General features: G+C 50.3%; 1 protein-coding gene across 1 annotated transcript; it reads left to right on the top strand.

Annotated features, from left to right (window-relative positions):
* Nucleotides 1-696: 696 nt before the first annotated feature.
* On the top strand, nucleotides 697-13411 carry ASB1 (ankyrin repeat and SOCS box containing 1). The gene is made up of 4 exons (XM_054069293.1): nucleotides 697-742; nucleotides 1167-1314; nucleotides 7501-7645; nucleotides 9424-13411. The coding sequence occupies exons 1-4, from the start codon at nucleotides 706-708 to the stop codon at nucleotides 9604-9606; spliced, it is 513 nt and encodes a 170-aa protein (XP_053925268.1). The 5' UTR covers nucleotides 697-705; the 3' UTR covers nucleotides 9607-13411.
* The last annotated feature ends 4473 nt before the right edge of the window (nucleotides 13412-17884 follow it).

A 17884-nucleotide genomic window follows, 5' to 3' on the forward strand; every position in this document is an offset into this window, starting at 1 on the left:
GCACATCCAGGGAGCAGCTGTGGGCGCCGGTGGGGTTTAAGCGAAGCAGCAGCGTTTTGCTCAGCCCCAGCAGGTGTTTTCTCGACCGGGTTGTCCTCCCGCGTGCCCCCGGCCTGCTGCGGCTCTGCCCGCTCTCACACGGGCCATCTTCTGCCCCGGGTTAGCAGCAACCTGAGGGCTCACAGGGTGCGCTCACCCCCACGAGACCCGAGGAACTGCGCTGTGGGGACAAACGGGACAGTGTGACCACATAAAACCTTCTCTGAAACTTTTGTCTGCGGGGAACTGCTTTCCCCGGACGAGAAAGACAAGAACTGCTGTGAGCGTTCAGTGGAGGCCACGAAGGTGATGAGGGGAGCGGAGCATCTCTCTGAGCGGGAACAGTTGAGCCCTGTGTCTGTTCAGCGCCGAGAGGGGATCGCATCAGTGCTGATCAGTCTCGGAGGGGCGAAGGTGAGGAGGATGAGGCCCCGCGGCGGGACAGGGGGCACCGGGCACACAGCGGAGCGCGGCGCGGGAAAGGGAAAAGGGAAGGGAAAAGGGAAGGGAAGGGAAGCGGAGGCGGTGCGAAGGAGGACCGCCTCTGTCCGACCCACCCGCGGATCCACCTTAACCGTGCGCAGGAAACGGCGAACGGCAGCGCCAATCAGGGCGGCCGAGAGCGGGACAGGGAGGAAGGGAGGAAGGGCGGTCCCGGCGGGAGGGATGGCGGCGGGAGGGCCCCCTGGCGGCGAGCGGGCGGGTAGCGGGGGGGGAACGGGGATAGGGGAAGGGGGAAAAGGGGAAGGGGAAAGGGGGGGGAAGGAGGGGAAGGGGAAAAGGGAAGGGGAAAGGGGGGGAAGGGGGGAAAAGGGAAGGGGAAAAGGAGGAAAAGGGGCAGGGGAAGGGGGAAACGGGCAGGGATCAGAGGGGAGGTAATCGAGTGGGCAGGGAACAGGCAGGGAAGAGGGGGAACCAGCAGGGAATGGGGGGAGCGAGCATGGAACGTGCAGAGAACTGGGGGAACCGTCAGGGAATGGGGGAAAGGGGGGGGGGGGCGGAGGGAGTGAAGGGGGGGAATGTGTGGGGAATGTGGGGAAGGTGTGGCACAGGTATGGTCGGGAGCGGTCAGGGAGAGGGTCTCCTCCCCTGGTCAGGGCTCAGCGTCTCGGCCCCATCTATCTCAGGTCGGAACCTGAAGGAAAGGCTGCGGGAGCAGTTCTGCGACCACCCCCTGGAGCACTGCGAGGACACCCGCCTGCACGACGCAGACGCAGCCTACGTGGGGGACCTGCCCACCCTCGAGAGCCTTCTGCAGGAGGAGAGCTTCCAGAGGTGAGGGCATCGCGGGGAGCCCGGGGCACAGGGGCTGCGGAGGCGATGTGAGGGGGCTTCCAGACGCGAGGGGGCTTCCCTGGGTGAGGGGCGCTTCCGGGGGAAGGGGCTTCTAAGATGTTGGGTCTTAAAGGTGAAGGAGCTTCCAGGCACGAGGGGGCTTCCAAAGGTGGAGGGACTTCTAAGATGATGGGGCTTCAGACATGAGGGAGCTTCCAGGCCTTCTAACGTGGGTGTCTTCCAGGGGTGAGGGGACTTCCAAAGGTGAAGGGCTTCCAAGATGAGGGACTTCCAGAGGTGAAGAGATTCTGGGGGTGAGGGGTCTTCCAGAGGTGAAGAGATTCCAAGGCTGAGGGGTCTTCCAGAGTTGAAGAGATTCCAGGGCTGAGGGGTCTTCCAGAGCTGAAGAGATTCCAGGGCTGAGGGGTCTTCCAAAGGTGAAGAGATTGCAGGGCTGAGGGGTCTTCCAGGGTGAAGAGATTCCAGAGGTTAGGGTCTTCCAAGGTGTGGGCCATTCGGGGTGAGGGGCTTCCAGGGTTGAGGAACCTTCTTGCCCTGCCCGCACCTCGCCCTGGCTCTGGAGACTCTCACCAGGCTGTGAGGTCCTGCTTCCAAGGTTTTGGCTGGCCCACACCCTCCCCACATCCTGCTCTTTTTGGAGACCCCATCCCACGCCAGTTTTGTGGGACTGGTTGAGAGGATGCTCCTCTTGCCCCCCAAATTGTCCCCTGTGGTCTCCCGGGGGGAAACCTGAAGACAGTTTGTGGGCTGCACACAAGATCCTTTCAGAGCAGGGTGGAAATGTAATGCCATGAAAACAGAAGCCTATGGATGATGGGAAAAACATGCAGAAGGGATTACAGTCATCTACAAATCTGAAACACCCTGTGTTTCAGATTTGTGTTTCAGTTTTGTGTTACAAAATCTACCCAGCGCTAGGTCTGTGATCGTGGGGATGATTAATTTTCCCGGACCACGGAGAAATCTACTCAGAGTGTAAAATGTCTGTCAGCCTCAAAAAAGTGTTCTTTCAGCAAAAATGAGCCCCTCTTTCTGCCACCTGGGCAGCTGGGGCTATCCGGACCCTTGGTCTGAGATTTTTGCTTAGTTTTTGTCCCATGCTGCATGGGAAACCTGTGGCAGCAGCGCCAGGTATCCTTCGCTGCAGGAAACAGCAAAGTTTATTGGGAGGAGGAGGGCTGGACCCGCAGCAGCATCACACAGGTGATGAAGTAGAGAAGTGACTCCTTTGGGGGTAGGTGTGGAGTGGAGGTCCCCAGAGCTCCAAGGTTAGAGGGAGCGCTTTTATCATAAGACAACAGCTGAAGGCTTGCTGTTTATGCTACTTGTCTTCCTAAAATGTATTTGAAGGAAAAAAAAATTGTGGCATTGCTGTCCTAGCAGACACTATAAAAAAAAGTGTAAAACCTGCTTTGTCCTGTACCAGTTACGTGGGCCCACGTGGAGTGAGCTGGAAGACCAAATCCACTGCTGCGCTGGCTAAAGAGCACTTCCGCTAGCCTGTGTTAGCCTTAAAGAACTCCCTTCTCTGCATGCTCCTGCTACAGTGGTACCTGCAGAGATGTACAGAGAATTTGGAAGGGAGGACTGGATGTTTCTGAGATTTGTAGGGCTAACCTGAGCTCCGGATGAGTGTGATGGCTAATATTTATTTCAGAGGAGATCTCAGCAGCTGCGAGCCAGTGCCAAGAGCCTCTTCCAAGGCTCTTACTCCTGTAGAGCTGTCCGACAAGGATGCTAATGGCCTGCTTACGCTGTTCGGTGCAGGATGGCCACACCTCCCAAGCTTGCTCCTTTCTGGCAGGGCTGAGTTTCCCTGGATTTGTGTTTATGTCATTCCGTAGCAGCTGCCTGAACGTGGATGTTGCCGGTGGTGTGATTAGGATGTAAGCCTGTATAGCCCTACATTGCTTCCACGTCCTCTTCCTGTTTCGCTGCTGCTTTAGTGACTTTCTGCCCTTTTTGGAGCATCTTGAATTAAATCTGGTGGTCCCCAACTTGGTGTCTTCTGATTTGGGACATTTCCCTGTGAAGAGAGAGTAGGCAGTGTTTTATGTTTTTGTTGGTAATTTTGTCTGAGTTTTGAGGCAGGGTTTATCCCTCATGGTGCGTATGTGCAGCTGCAGAGTTACAATAAAACCCATTTTCCAGGCCCTGCTCCGGTACACGGCATATCTCTGTCTACCTACATGAAGGACCTACTCAGTTTATTGATGGGAGCTCTTCAGGGCTGCTGTGAAGTGCCAAAAATGGGGAGGAAAAGCTTTAAGAGATACTTGGGGTATCTCTCCTTTCCTTTTTGCTTGAAGTTAAGTTTGATGCAAGTGCAGCTTTAAGGAAGCCAGCAAACAGAAAGAAGGGGAGAGCGTCCCCCTTCTTTGCTGCTTTTTCTGCAAGCTGAGGGAAGGATGTCCCCATCTCTACATGCTTGTTGGTACTGGGTTCAGCTCCCACGCTGCATTTGTGAGAATCTCCCCTGATGTATCTGCTAAGGCAGGGCGAAATGGAGCAAACGGTGTTCCAGCAGTGCATGGAGAGCCACATTGATTTATGTGTCTGCTCCTTGGGATACCTCACCAGCAATATTAAAAGCAAGATTTTGGAAAACTTTCAGGATTAAAAATTAACTGGAGTTTGTCCAATATCTTTTTATTAGACACCATCTCTCCCAAGGCTGCGAAGCTAATACTAAATTGTCAGATTGCCCAAAACTCTAAATATCTCTGAATACGGATTTCACGTATCTGTTTGGAGTTGCTTACTTTAAAATGCAGTCTTGTGTTACAAAGCCCACTCAGAGATTTTTAAAACGTTGATCTGAAGGATTTGGCAGGGGGAATGCGATGAGGAAGACACATTCACTGAGACATATTCGGCTTGAGAGCACTTTGGTGTCCTGAAAAGAAAGCCCAGCCAAGTTCAGGCTTGCTGCAGGTGTCTACACATCATAGAATCATGGAATGTTTTGGTTTGGAAAGGACCTTAAAGATCATCCAGTTCCAACCCCCCGCCATGGGCAGGGACACCTCCTGCCAGACCAGGCAGCTCCAAGCCCCATCCAAGCTGGCTTGAACACCTCCAGGGATGGGGCAGCCACAGCTTCCCTGGGCAACTTGTGCCGCTGCCTCACCACACTCGTGAAGAATTTCTTCCTAAAGTCTAATCTACATCTTCCTCCTTCCAATTTAAAGCCATTTCCCTGTGTCCTATCACTACAGGCCCTTGTAAAAAACCCCTCCGCAGCTGTCCTGTAGCCCCCTTCAGGTAGTGGAAGCTGCTCTAAGGTCTCCCTGGAGCCTTCTCCAGGCTGAACAACCCCAGCTCTCTCAGCTTGTCCTCATAGCAGAGCTGCTCCAGCCCTCAGATCATCTTCATGGCCTCCTCTGCACCCATTCCTACAGTTCCATATTCTTCTTATGCTGAGGATTCCAGAACTGGACACGGGACTTGTGGTACATCATCTGATTTGGGTTTTTTTAATTCTGTGGTAGCACAGTCAGGATTGCTGAATCCTCCCACAACTGCTGAACCAGCTAACCAAGCAACACCTGAAATTTTATCCAATAATAGTAAAGGTGTACACAGCTGTGGAACGGTGATCTATTTTATAAGACGGCTGGTGGAAATATTTAGGGTTATAGTGCCAGTATAGATTACTTTCCTAACAGCTTGTGATGTGATTATGCTGCGATGGTATCGGTCTGTTGTGTTGTATTTGCAGCATAGCTGAGAGCTGACCCAGTGTGTTAAGGACAAGAGGATCCTTTTGCCACACTAATAAACAGTGAAAAAAAGATCTTACAAATCATCCTGATGCCTCAGGGATGTGCCTAACTGTGATAAAAGCAGAATTTTGTGTTGCTTTCAATTAGGGGTTTCCACTGAGAATTTTGGTGATGATGGTAATGGAAAAAAAGGACTGAAATGAAGGAATACCTGTGGTCTCGTCAGGATCATGGCCCTATGTCAGCCCTACAAAAGTCCCACTGCACCACAGATCCAAGTGTTTGTGTAATCTGATTTTAAGATTTAGGGTTAAAATGTGCAATTGCCTGTGGAAAACAGACACCTCTTATTTATCCCTTTGTGCTCCAACATAGGTGAAGCAATGGAGATTCAGCAAGAAGTCTTGCTGAATTGCGAGTGATGAGAGTGGTGAGACACTGGCCCAGGTTGCCCAGGGAAGTTGTGGCTGCCCCATCCCTGGAGGTGTTCAAGGCCAGGTCGGATGGGCCCTTGGGCAGCCTGCTTTAGCGGGATGTTCCTGCCCATGGCAGGGTGTTGAAACTAGACGATCTTTAAGGTCCCTTCCAACCCTAACTATTCTATGATTCTATAAGTCGCCAGAAGGTGGGAATGTCCCCTTAGCGTGCAGTGGTCCATGGGCCAGCTGCCTGGCCTGGGAAGCAAAGTATGGTTCTGTGGCTGGTTTGAGGACCAGCCCACCCTTAGTAGTGTCGTTACTGCCTCACTCTGTCCTTTTTCTACGTTTCTTCCCTCCTGAGATCTCAGCCAAGACATTGATGCTTGGGAGATCATGTGCATTGTGGTAAAAATACACTTTGTTCTATTTGCAGCTCTTAGACAATTTCCTCACCCCTTGTTCTGTGTGTGCTTAATTGAACTGAGACTGTTCCTGTCCTCAGAACGGAAGCATTTGGTTAAGTGTTTGCTGGATAGGGACCAGACCCTACTGGGTTCAGTGAGAGCTGTTCTTGCCTTGAGGCAGGATTTGACCCCAGGCGGTTCTTTATTTATTTTATTAACCGCAGAAAGGAATACAGTGCTATCTAGGAAAGGCAGAAAAATTTAGTTCTCTGAGTGTTCAGTTTGCACTTTTGGGACGAGGACTGGTGGGTGAAGGAACCTTTTATCTCTCTGTGGGGAGAGGGGACAGGGCTTTGCTTGTTCTGCAGCGCTGCAGTTAAACCCAGCTGCTCCTTAGGAGATTGCGTTGTCTTCCTCCTTGTTCCCATCTAAGCTGCATGTGAAGTAGATGGAATTACAGTGTCCCTGCTGCTTGGGTGTTACTCAGCCTGGGGGAAATAAAAACTTACTTCTGCCATTTCTGTTTTCTGCAGTGTTGCTATTGTTTAAATTCCCGGCTTTTCCAGAGAGCAACACTTGGCCTTTTTGCTCCCATTTATTTGGCCGCGTTCTTCACTTCCTCCAAAGAAATGAAAAGAACCAAAGCCAATAAGCCTTGCTTTCTCCTTGTTCACAACATGGTCCCTAAAAGAAGTATGCTGCTGGGGCTGCTTCTGTTTGATCATGCTGCTGAAGTCCATTAAGCGAGGCTTTAGCCTGCTTGCGTGCCTTCCCTGTGCCACAGCAAGCCCGAACCTGCCTGGCTCTGGCCGCAGGGCTTGTAGGGCAGTGGGGACACCATGGCACCGTGTGGCCAAGACGTGAGGTACGGGTTTCTCTGTGGGGGAGGCCAGTTGCAAAAGGCTATTTTGTGTTTTTCCAGTTTCCTGTGTGCTCAGAGTTGGCAGGTACATCCCTTCAGCTGAGCTGAACACAAGGGGAAAGGCCCCTTTTTTGATTCCTTGATGGAATTTCAGCCACCCCAGCTCCTTTGGGAGCAGGATTTTGTCATCTGTGTTTCACTGTTGAGCATAGATTTCTGTTTCCATTTCCCTGCTGTTTGCGACAGTCAGGTTGACTGTTTGTATAGCTTTACGGCCTGCTTTATCCTGGTGGGGAAGTTATTTCACTGCATCTCTTCAACTGAGTCATTTGGAAACGTCCCTGCTCCCCAACTGGCTCATTAGCATCCGGCATTGCGTGGTGCTGGCTCAGGGCTCAGCTGTACGTTATGCCGAGTCCATGCTTGGCACAGCCTTCAGGAGGGCAAGGAAGATATTCCTCAGCTTCTCCTCTTTCCAAAGCCTGGGCTGCTGCAGGCAGAGAAGCAGCTTTGCTTCTTGAAGATCGGACCACGCTGGATATGGAATCCCCACTCAGAAGCCCCACCTGGCCCATCTGAGGGTAGGTATGGGCGGTTCTTGGGTGATGGGTCCCAGAAGTAACCAAAGACAGGCAGGGTGCTCACTCTATAGGAATCCTTCAGTCTCATCCTCTGCCGTTTTATTACAGTGGGGTGCAGTCGTGGTGCTGTTGCCCTTGTTTCCAAACCTCTGCTTTTCTCTCTTCCTCACCCAGGTACGGTGCAGATGTGGATGTGAATCACCACCTCAATTCCCGGGTTCCCAGCCTCTCCGTGAGGCCCCTCACCACCCTGATGGTCTGCCCACTGTACATCAGCGCTGCCTACCACAACCTCCAGTGCTTCCGGTTGCTGCTTCAGGTAGGGTGGATGTTCCCATCCTCTCGTGGGTCCGTCTGTTCGAGTGCCTTTAACCGTGTGCTAAAAGCCCCTGTAAGCAGGTTAGACCTAAATCCGAAGTGTGAAACAATTCTGACACGCAGGAAAGATAACTGGGATTTAACAAGCTGTTAAGCTGCGTGTTAATGATCTCACCACCCCTGACAGGGCTCCCAGAGAGCTGCTGCTGGCCGGTCAGGCAGGAGAGGACCATGGGGCTGGCCTTTGTGGCTCCCTGACAGCAATCCTCAGTGTTGCCGAGCTGCTGCCTGCCTCCCGCTCTGTCAGCTCTGGAGACTCAACCTGGTGGCTTCCCCACGAGCCTCCGGACAGACTCCCTGTTTTTCTTCTGTTGCATTTTACACATTCACGCAGTCTTCTCTGTCTTGAGTCCTCAGTCTAATGATGTCTACCAGCAGCCTAGCTTTGGTAACTTTGTTTTTGTCTTTTTCCCAGTTCTTTTCCATTGCCAAGTGGTGTCCTCAGCAGCCTGAGGTGAGGTTAGGTAGCTTGGTCCTGTCAGAGCTGGACTTCTGCAAACCATAAGCAGGTTACGGCGTATCCAGTGAGACCCAGTTCTCCAAAGCCATGCGAGCGTGCCCTCACTGCTCTGGAGTGACACTGTGCTCTGCAGGGGCGCCCAGGGAGTGACGCAAGAGGTGGCCGTATCTCGGCGGGCTACTTGGGAAGGAAAGCCATCAGTGGTGGTGGCAAGTGAGCAGAAACTCAGATGGTGTTGGAAAAAAAGTAGGAAAAAGCTGGCTTTTTGAATTTAACATCCTTGGGGAAACAAATGAGTTAGAAAAGGAGTAAACCAGAGCCTCAGACCTGAATGTGCCTAAATTTAGTTGCTATTTCTTTCTTTTTATAACAAAAGCAACATAAGTCCAGTGTGCACCCTTATTCCAGCAAGGGCGGCACCTCATAAAACCACCAGGCTCAGCTGGTGAAGGCTGAGGCTTTGCACCAGGGTCGGAAATGGGGTTTCCCTCTCAAACTCCAGAGGAATTTCAAAGGGATTCGGGGTGTGCGATACAACCTCCAGCCCCCACCCCAAAGTAATTCGGCTCTGCACGTGCCTGGTTTTTAAACCTGCCTGGACTTCAGCTGAGAAGAGACACACACAAGCTGGAGCATGTGGTTTCCATTAAGCCTGGGTTTAGGAGGCAAATGGGGCTCCTCAGGTAGAGCATGCAGGGTAATGGAGTGGTGCCTTGGAGGTCCAGTTCCTAAATCAACATGGACACCACCATCCTCTTGTCCCTAGGCTGAAAGAGCTCTATGAACTCAAAAGGAGACCTCAAGAGAAAGTTGGGACGAGGCCTGAGCTAGCTGTCAGTGCTCTTCATTCCCAGAAGGTGCTATAGAGCGAAAATAAAGTTCATGTAATTTCAAAATGATCTGATGAGTGTAAAGCTGCTCAAAGCCTCTCTTGGTGTGGGTTCAGCTGTGATCTCTTGACATGCAGGGACTGACTTCTTGGTCACAACCCCATGCAGTCTCCTACTTGCCCTTCTAAACCACCCGTGTGGCAGCTGCTCCAAACCTTTGGCCAAAAGGTTTGGCCTCCTCGAAGGAAGGATTTGTACACTCTCAGCTCTCCTGCACTGCCTTCATATTGCTGTGCAGGACGTGGCCTCAGTGTTTGGAAGGGGTAAATGGCTCCTCAACTGTCGGCCAGAGCACAGCACAATTTACATGCTTTTACCCCTTTCCCTTCTTCTCTTTGCCCTTCAATAGTTTTTGTTTCTTCATTGCAGGCCGCACTCGGAGCCTCTTGTCTCTCTGCCGCACAACTGTACGAAGAACACTTGACAAATCTCATCTGGATCGGATCCATACCCTTCCAGTCCCAGACCTCGTTAAACAATTTTTACTTCACAAACACAGTTAAGACAATTAAAGGGCAACTGACTGCTTTCCAGGACAGTGTGATTTTGTAAATGAGTGCGCTGATAAATCCAGGTGCCAATCCTAACCCTTCTCCCCCCGGTGAAATACTGTATTGCTCATGGATTGCACAGAATTCACTGCCCCTGTGATTTTCTCCTCCAAATTTAGGGTGCAGTGATTTTGTGTGTCTATTCTTAAGCTACCAGTGCCAAGGCCAGGTTGGATGGGGCTTTGGGCAACCTGGTCTGGTGGAAGGTGTCCTTGCTCGTGGCGAGGGGTTTGGAACCGGAGGGACTTTAAGGTCCCTTCCAACCCAAACCATTCTGTGATTCTATGATCGAATTGGTTATCTCTTGTTTGCAACTGGTTGGGTGATGAGGCAAATAACTGTGTGTAGGTGTTACATGGGCAAATACAATATGTCCCAGAGCTGTTAGCATATGTCTGTTACGACTCTACCTCTGTTATTGCTCTGTGTTGCTCTGGGTTCCTTTCATTTCCAGTGTCTCCCTGTTGCTGTTTACCTTCCTGTCACAAGTCCACAGCAGAGTGTCGTGCTGCAGTGAGCCGAGAATCTTCCTTGGGATTTCAGGGTCAACCAGCATCTTGAAGCAACCTGGTCATTGTATAGGAAACATGTCAAAACATCATCTTCGCAAGGACAGAGATGATGGTCCCTCAGGATCTTGGGTAAAAACCCGGGGGATAATCAGTACTTGCTTTTGCTTTACTGATCCAAGTTCTTTCTAGGCTGTGTTACTAGTTGATTTTTATGACAATTTTTGTTTGCTAGACTTTCTTCTCATGCAATTGGCAAGGGGATTTTTCCAGATGTGATGCTAAAGATGTTGGGAATTGTGGGGTGTTGGTGCCTGGGAACCTGTTGTTGAGAGCCGAGTTAAGCATGGGATGGCAAGGACAGTAAGACAACCCCTCCTGTGACCAGAGAAGAGCTCTGGTTGCTCTTCTCCTTGACTTGCTGTAGTAACAGGGCAGTGGGCTTGTTCAAGCTACCTTGGTTTTTGGGTTGGGATGCCTTTGGCCAACAGCCCTGGTTGTGCTGTTACTGCAGGAGCGGGTCCTCTGGGCTGTCCCGTGGATGTTTCAGTTTCTGGTCCTCCTGCTATGGGATATGTTTAGAGTCGAGTTCAATAAGTAATGATGGACTTTCTTGTACATTTTATTATCTGCCGAAGAACATGTGCCTTTCCAAGATGCTTTCAGAGAAGGAGGAATGGGAGGAAAAGCACAGTCCCTGATTGTTTCCTGTCACTTTGATTTCGTGGCCAGGCCTGGAACATCCAGGTGGCCCTTTGTGTTGCTCTGCTTACCGATTTTAGGATAAGGTGGCAAAATTTGCACTTCTGAGAACTGCCTAAAGTGTGGCTTAGTGCACACTCAGTGCTCAGATACCAAAGCAAAGGATGCTTTCAAACCCCTCATCAGGTGAGATGTGATGGCAAGGATATGTGGCTGTAGGCATGCTTTCAAGGGGAGAAGGCAGCAGTTAGGCACTGTTTCCTTTTCAGGCTTGCAGATGGTTTAGGTTTTCACCACGCTGGGGGCCAGGGCAGCCCATGAGCACGTTGCCTGAGAGTTGTGTGCTTGCTTTATAGAAGTGTTAACATGCCTGAAAGATGCAGACAGGTTGTAAAGCCTCTTTTCACCTTGCTGGTGGAACCATAATGTTTTGCAGGACCACAGGCCAAACGTGCTCTCTAGCTCCAGTGTATAGAGACAGAAAATGAGGTAGGGTGTCTTGAGAAAACACCATCACAACAGCTTCTTTGGGTTGACTTTTTCCCCCTTGATTTTTACTTGTTTGTGCAGTTTCACAAACCGGTCACCCTTTAGTGCCTTTTGGCTGAGGGCGGTAGGATGGACGTGGAAGACACGTGCTCTTCTGGGGGGAGAGCTGCCTCCACCTGGAATGAGATACAGCGAGATGTCGTGGTGTGAATGATGGGAGGTGGCCCAAAGAAACTCAGAGTTTGGTTCTTAACTCAGTGCCTGATGTAACTGGTAGATATATGTAGCTGAAGCTAAAGCCCTGCAGATGACCTGTTCCAGTTTTAATTATGAGGCACTGGCCCGGGTTGCCTGGGGAAGTTTTGGATGCTCCCTCCCTGGAAATGTTCAGGGCCAGGTTGGATGGGGCCTTGAGCAGCCCTGGTCTAGTGGGAGGTGTCCCTGCCTATGGCAGGGGGTTGGAACTGGATGATCTTAAGGTCCCTTCCAACCCAAACTATTCTATACTTCAGTATTTGGTTTGTTGACTGTTGTGCTCTTGTCTGATGCTGTCCTACAGTGTCCTTGCAGCCAGCGACACCCGGACCAGTCTAGCGACTGTGCTCCCGCCTGGAACTGTGACTCTGAGGTGAGGGAGATGGTGAAGAGCCCCCTCTTCCCACGCACAGAGTCAATACCTGGTACCGATTCCTTGTAGGTCTCGCTGGTGAGCTCAAGGCATGCTGCAGGTAGAGGTTTTGGCTCAAGCCAAAAATCTTCACATCCAGCCCATTTGGCATCCAAAAGATTCTGCTGTCTATGGATCCACAGGTCAAAGGATCGTTCTCCCAACCCGATAGCAAACAAGCCTGAAGTTTGTTAGTCACTTGGACATTTGCCCAATCAAAGCTTTGGCCTTTTTGACTGGAGTACCCATCCCACTCCCATCTTAACTGAGGGGCTCCTGCAAAAGGCTCGGTATTAAACTTGGATGGCCTTTCTTTTGGCTTGAGGGCCTGAAGGGGGTCCAGCTCGGGGGGACAACTTGTATAATATTAGGCTGTAAGAGCAAAGACTGCTGTTAGAGGAAGTCGCTGTGGACTTGGGTTGCTGAGGCTACATAAACCCGGTTTTGCCTCAGTGAAGTAGTTTCATAGGCAGACTTGGAAGATCTGGGATTTTCATCATAGAAAGATAATGAATCTCAAAATAGATTTATGATGTTCATAGACCCTGGTGTCTTGTCCTGTAGAGCCAAAACCTATGTCCTGTGGCTGTCCCTGTCCTTTTAAACCCAAGGAACAAGTCTTCCAATATGAAATCAGAGTAATATGTGCGTATTCTATATCTTGACGCTATATAAACAGCATTTATTTTTGCCTTAACTCAGACCTCACCATTTCCTGTGTAGCAAAGTGTTGCCTTTTATAAAGGCATTCTTTTCCATGGTGTCCATCAGCTCAAATAACCTGAGTAACAGATGGGTGTCATGAAGACAGAGGTGGGAAATTAAATGTTTGCAGTGTTCATCCCCTAGACTGAAGAATGCCTAATGTATTTGTGCGTAAGATACAGACCGTGCCTTGTGTGGCCTTGCTGTAATCTTGGCTGGGCTGGGATAACAAGGTTTGGGAAATGGTTGAAGAATCAAAACAGATCTGGAATAAGCAAAGCAGATCCAAAGCAATCCTTTTCATGTGGGCTTTCTTCTTGTCTTTGTTGCTGTGGGGAATTTCCAGAGCATGAAATGCTGGTAGCTGGTACCCAAATACAATTTCCTGCTCTTTGGGAGTTCTGGAGAAGGTAGAGGAACAGCATCTGTTGGGCTGAAGTGTTTTGTTCCCCCTTTATCACCAAAGTAGAGTACTTTTTACACCAAAACCAGCCTTTGATGTACAGTACCTCTTTACCCCTTCCTGTTCCATTGAAGACAGCAGCGTAAGAAGCTGCCCAGGACAGGGTAAAGGTAACAGAGTCCCACTTCAGTCTGAGCTAATCAGAGTTTTGTGGATTGTGCCCACAGCCAGATCGGATCTGAGAGCAGACAGGAGGTGTCTGTGGTGGACCTGGAGCCGTGTGTAGCCGAATAAACCTGTTCCAGTGCAAGAGCGTGGCTGTCCGCCTCGTTATTTACTTGGCGAAGGGTGTACGCTGCTCTGCGCAGCAACGAGCAGATGCTGGGCGTGCAGATCCTGGATCCTGCAGGCCTGGGAGGCTGTGGCTGCCCTCTTGTCACGGTTTGCAGCCGCTGGATGGGGCCGGAGCACCGCGCTGCCTGCGAGGGGCTGGAGGCAAAGGCTTCCTGCACGGCTGCAGCTCCTGACTTGCCACCTCCTTTAGAGGAGGGATGCAGCAGCCAAACCAAAATGTAAATGGTGGTGAATGAGCAGAGGAGAGTCTCTGAGTCTCCCCGAGTCTCTCCCTGCCCCTCAAACCCCTCTTCCACAAGCTCACACATCCTCCCAGCGATGCCCATCTGCCCTTTCCTTGGGGTGCCAAGGTGGCTGCGGTCACCCGCAGCTGCTTGGAGCAGCCCAAAGTTCTTGGCGTTCCCCCCAGTCCTTTAAACCAGGCTGAAGAGGGTTCCTCAGACCTCATTTCTGCTCCCGCTTTCTTTCTACCCAGCGCTGAAGATGTAGCTCCTTAGTTTGTCCTGGCATAAAAGTACTCTGAAATCAGAATAATTCCTCAAAATGTTTTGTTTCCTATAACTTAGCTTTTTCTGGGATTTTCACTGGAGAACTCCCTACCAGTTTATGTTTCTGTCACTTCTGATAGTTGCTTTGTCCTCCCTGGGCTCCGTCTGCAATGCCTGGGCAATTAGCTCAGGTGACAGAAAAAGCATTTTGGGTGCCTAAGGGTTTAATCCCTGTCTCTGTCTCCAGTGAAGGGCACAGTCCCTTTTTTAGGATTTCTGCTATTTTTGTCTGGGAGATGTTTGTCTGAGCTGGTGCCAGCATTTCCTCTAAAGGCAAAAAGAGAGTTTCTCCTAAATTGGAAGAAAATGATCAAATGATTTGGAATTATGATTAAAAACAAAGCAAAACAAGGCCTAATTTGAAATTCTTACATCTCCAGCCTCCATAGTCCTCTAGGTCAGGAGCGGCTCACTCCTGCCTCCCAGTGCCTCTCCCCCAGGCTCGAGGAGGACTGGTACCCAAGACCACCGGGTGGTGGGTCAGCGACAGCGTCTCTGTGCTGCAGTGTAGAAAGAACAGGAGATTTATCATCACCTGGGAGAGGTCCGTGTGTCTGAGCTGCAGCGCTCGCGACAATAAACATGAGATTGTTGAAAGGGGTGCCCGACTCCAGCCGTGGTTTAGCGTGTTATTAACCTGTCCCCTCTCGGTTCTCTCTCCAGAGCAGACGAGCTGGGGTTTCTGGGTGGCTTTCACTGCATTTTGTGTACGGCTGGGGAGAAGAGCTCACGGGTGAGTCTGTCCTTCGTTTACATAACGGCATTGCAACATTTTCCTTATTACTCACGCTCATCAAGTTTATCTTAAGGTCTAATGAGAGTTCCCTTTCCTGCAGTAGTGAGGAGGAAAAGAGGTTTTGCCTTGCACCGTGCAATGCTCAAATATTTGCTCTGGTCTATGAGAACTGCCCGAGACTGCAGTAAATCTTGGGCAGTCTCAAAGCCTTTCCTCTCGTATGCATTACTTCCACTCCCTCGGCCGCTGCTGGGGAAGCTCCTGCTTCTCTGACTTCTTTTTGTTCCCTGTCAGCTCTTTCAGGCTCCTTTTCCCTCCCAAATGAGCTCTCTGTCCCCTGCGAGTTGCAACCTGGAGGTGAAGTGAGGGGTGTGCGGCTCCCATGTGGTGTGTACGAGAGAGAGCGGCACGCGTGGAGTGCCCTGCGCTGCGCCCACCCAGCTCTGCGCCCACCCAGCTCTGCACCCACCCAGCCCGTGTGGGGGAGAGGAGGCTGCAGCCCCCGGAGCCCAGCGCTGTGCTGCGGAGCTCATTAACCCCTCTCTAGGTACATGCATTTCCCTCTGCTTCCAGCGCTCTCTCCCCCTCCGATGCGTATGTGTGAGCCTGATCCGTACTGGGCTGGGCTGCACTTCTTTTTTTTCACTTTTGTTTTTTGTTGTTTATGCTTTAGAGACAAAAGAAATCTGCTTTTGTTTACTGGAAAGTATGCTTTATTTTCCCATCATCGAGCATCTGGTGTTTGTAAAATGCACAATGAATCTTTCCAAGAGAAAATCAGCCAGCCGGAGTATGCCTGGCCCGGAGTTCACGTGTGCCACGATCCTTATCCTATAAAGGTACTAAGATGTCCAAACGCAGAAAGTGCCGGCCAAACGCTCTGTGAATGCATGAAGAGCTGCAGGTACAATGCTGGAAGCTCACATTTCCCATCAAATGTGTGTTAGTAAAGGCTGTGAGTTACCACAAAGCTAAAGTAGCCTTTCACTGAAAGCCAGAAGGGAGCAGCAGCAGGTGGCAGTCCTGGGAACAAGCATCTCCGTAATTTTTGTAGGATGCTTGTGTCACTTGGGAGGCAGAAAGAAAGATAAAGCCAAGATGGGTAAGGTGGAGTAGGACAGACTTTGTCGTTGATTAATTCCCATTCCATTCTGTTCCAGCGGTGAGGCACCAGCACAGGGTCCCCGAGAAGCGGTGGCTGCCCCATCCCTGGAGGGGTTCAGGGCCAGGTTGGATGAGGCTTTGAGCAGTGGGAGATGTCCGTGCCCGTGGCAGGGTGTGGAACTGGATGATCTTTAAGGTCCCTTCCAACCCAAACTGTTCTATGATTCTATGATTAACAGCTTCATTCCTCCCCCAGAAAGTAGCAGGTGACGTACGATCTGTGCACAGTTCACTATAGGTTGTCTATAAGCTTTCCAAACATACCAGGGTGCGGTGATGCTTGCAGACGTGGCATTTTCTCTGGTGGAGTCTTTCCACAATCATCTGAAAGCCGCTAAGGGAATTTTGGAAGCTGGTTTCCAGCCACGATTCGCTCGGCCAACTCTGCACTTGCCTTTAATTTCAATAAATTTGGCGACATCCATTTATTTAACATTTTGCAAAGTGGGGTCTGCATTTGCTCAGAGAAAATGAGAGTTGAAGGATGGTAAAATGCCTTCATAAATTGGAAGTTAAATTAAGAAATTGCTTTAAAAGCACTGAGCGCTGTTAGCTCCATGTGGTGGTGTCCCTTAAGGCATTGTGAGCTGTGGTACCCACTGGAGGCGCGGAAGACTGAGGAGGTGCGGGGAGTGGGGTGGATTGGTTTGCGGGTGTTCCTGGCTGGTTTTGTTTGCAGATGGTGTGTCATAATAGGTTCATCCCTTGTTTCCTTTCCCACGAAACAGTTTTTACCAACAGGTCTTAATTTTAGAAAATTTCAGCAATTGAGCATTTTGCATTGTAAGCATCGAGTGTCCATATGTAAGCAGCTCCTGGAAGTTTTCTGGTATGTTTGATCATATCAATATTATCCCAGGACACTCCCTGCAGTAGAAGGCCTCTTGATGCAATATTTAATTTAATTCAATTATTTATTAGTATTTTCAAGCTAGTAATGGTAGCTGCAGCTCGGTCCCTATTGGGACATACATCAAATTAATTTGTTTAAATTCTTACTTTGTAAAATGTGAGCTGTTTTGCTTTGGTCCCCATTGTCCCGGGATGAGGTTAGGGATTAGATGCTGTGGTACACGAAGCATGTTTTCAGGGGTTACTTGGGCGCCCCTGAGGCACACGCTCTGAAGAGGGCACGTCAATGTGATGCTCTCTTACACAGATGACCGATGAAGCCTCCGTCACGCGCTGGTGCCTGGTGGCATCTCTGAACAGCACTTCAGTGCCGGGCAGTGCCGGGCAGGATGAAGCTGCTGGACCGTGGAAACCCTGGCTCTGTCTTGAGATCTTGCAGTCTTTGGGCCTTTGTGGCTGTGTAACAGCAATCTTCCCTGCAACTTAACACCACCCTAGCACTTGGACACACACTCCAGGTACTTCTTGTTGGTCTGGAAAGGAGTTTTGCTTTGCAGTCAATGTGTTGTAAGACTTTCTGTTGTTTAAAGGCGTTTGAGTCCTTACCTTCATCAAAGCAACCTATAAAGCCTCCTATTAATATTACCTAGGCAAGCAGAAGTTTCCAATTACTCTTGCTCTGCTCCTAGTACCAGTTCCTACCATTACCGGCCTCCATTAGCACAAATTTCTTAAAGCCAAAACATCAAAGCAGAGGTTCCTTCCTCAGTCAGTGACCGCCACCAATCTAGAGGTGCGTCATCTGTGCCTTCCTGTGAGCCAGCTGCTCTTTCCCTGCCTGTTCCAGCAGCCCGTGGCACAATATCGCAGTGTCCTGTCCGAATCATTCAAACCAGAACTGTCGCCTGAAGGGCATCTATGAAATATGTAAGTTGAGCATCATTTTTAACTCGGCAGCCTGAGAGAGTGTCTGGCCCCTCTCGCTGGGAGTTGTTCTTGCTGGGTGTTCAGAGAACTTTGGGTTTAGCCCATAAACCTTCGGTTTAGTGATAACCCTAAATATTTCATGCACAGTAGACTATGAATGATGCAAAGATGTTAGCGAAACCCATTGCGCCAACGCAAACAACTCTGGGAAGCTTTACTGTCC

This window comes from Cuculus canorus, chromosome 6, assembly GCF_017976375.1.
Source record: "Cuculus canorus isolate bCucCan1 chromosome 6, bCucCan1.pri, whole genome shotgun sequence".
NCBI classification, from domain to species: Eukaryota; Metazoa; Chordata; class Aves; order Cuculiformes; family Cuculidae; genus Cuculus; species Cuculus canorus.

What these genes read in the sequence shown, in the direction of transcription:
- ASB1 (XM_054069293.1), top strand. Translation starts at nt 706, where the DNA reads ATGGCGGCGGGAGGGCCCCCTGGCGGCGAGCGGGCGG. An exon ending in CCCTGGCGGCGAGCGGGCGG is followed by an intron (nt 743 to 1,166) that starts GTAGCGGGGGGG and finishes CATCTATCTCAG; the next exon opens with GTCGGAACCTGAAGGAAAGG. An exon ending in GCTTCCGGTTGCTGCTTCAG is followed by an intron (nt 7,646 to 9,423) that starts GTAGGGTGGATG and finishes TCTTCATTGCAG; the next exon opens with GCCGCACTCGGAGCCTCTTG.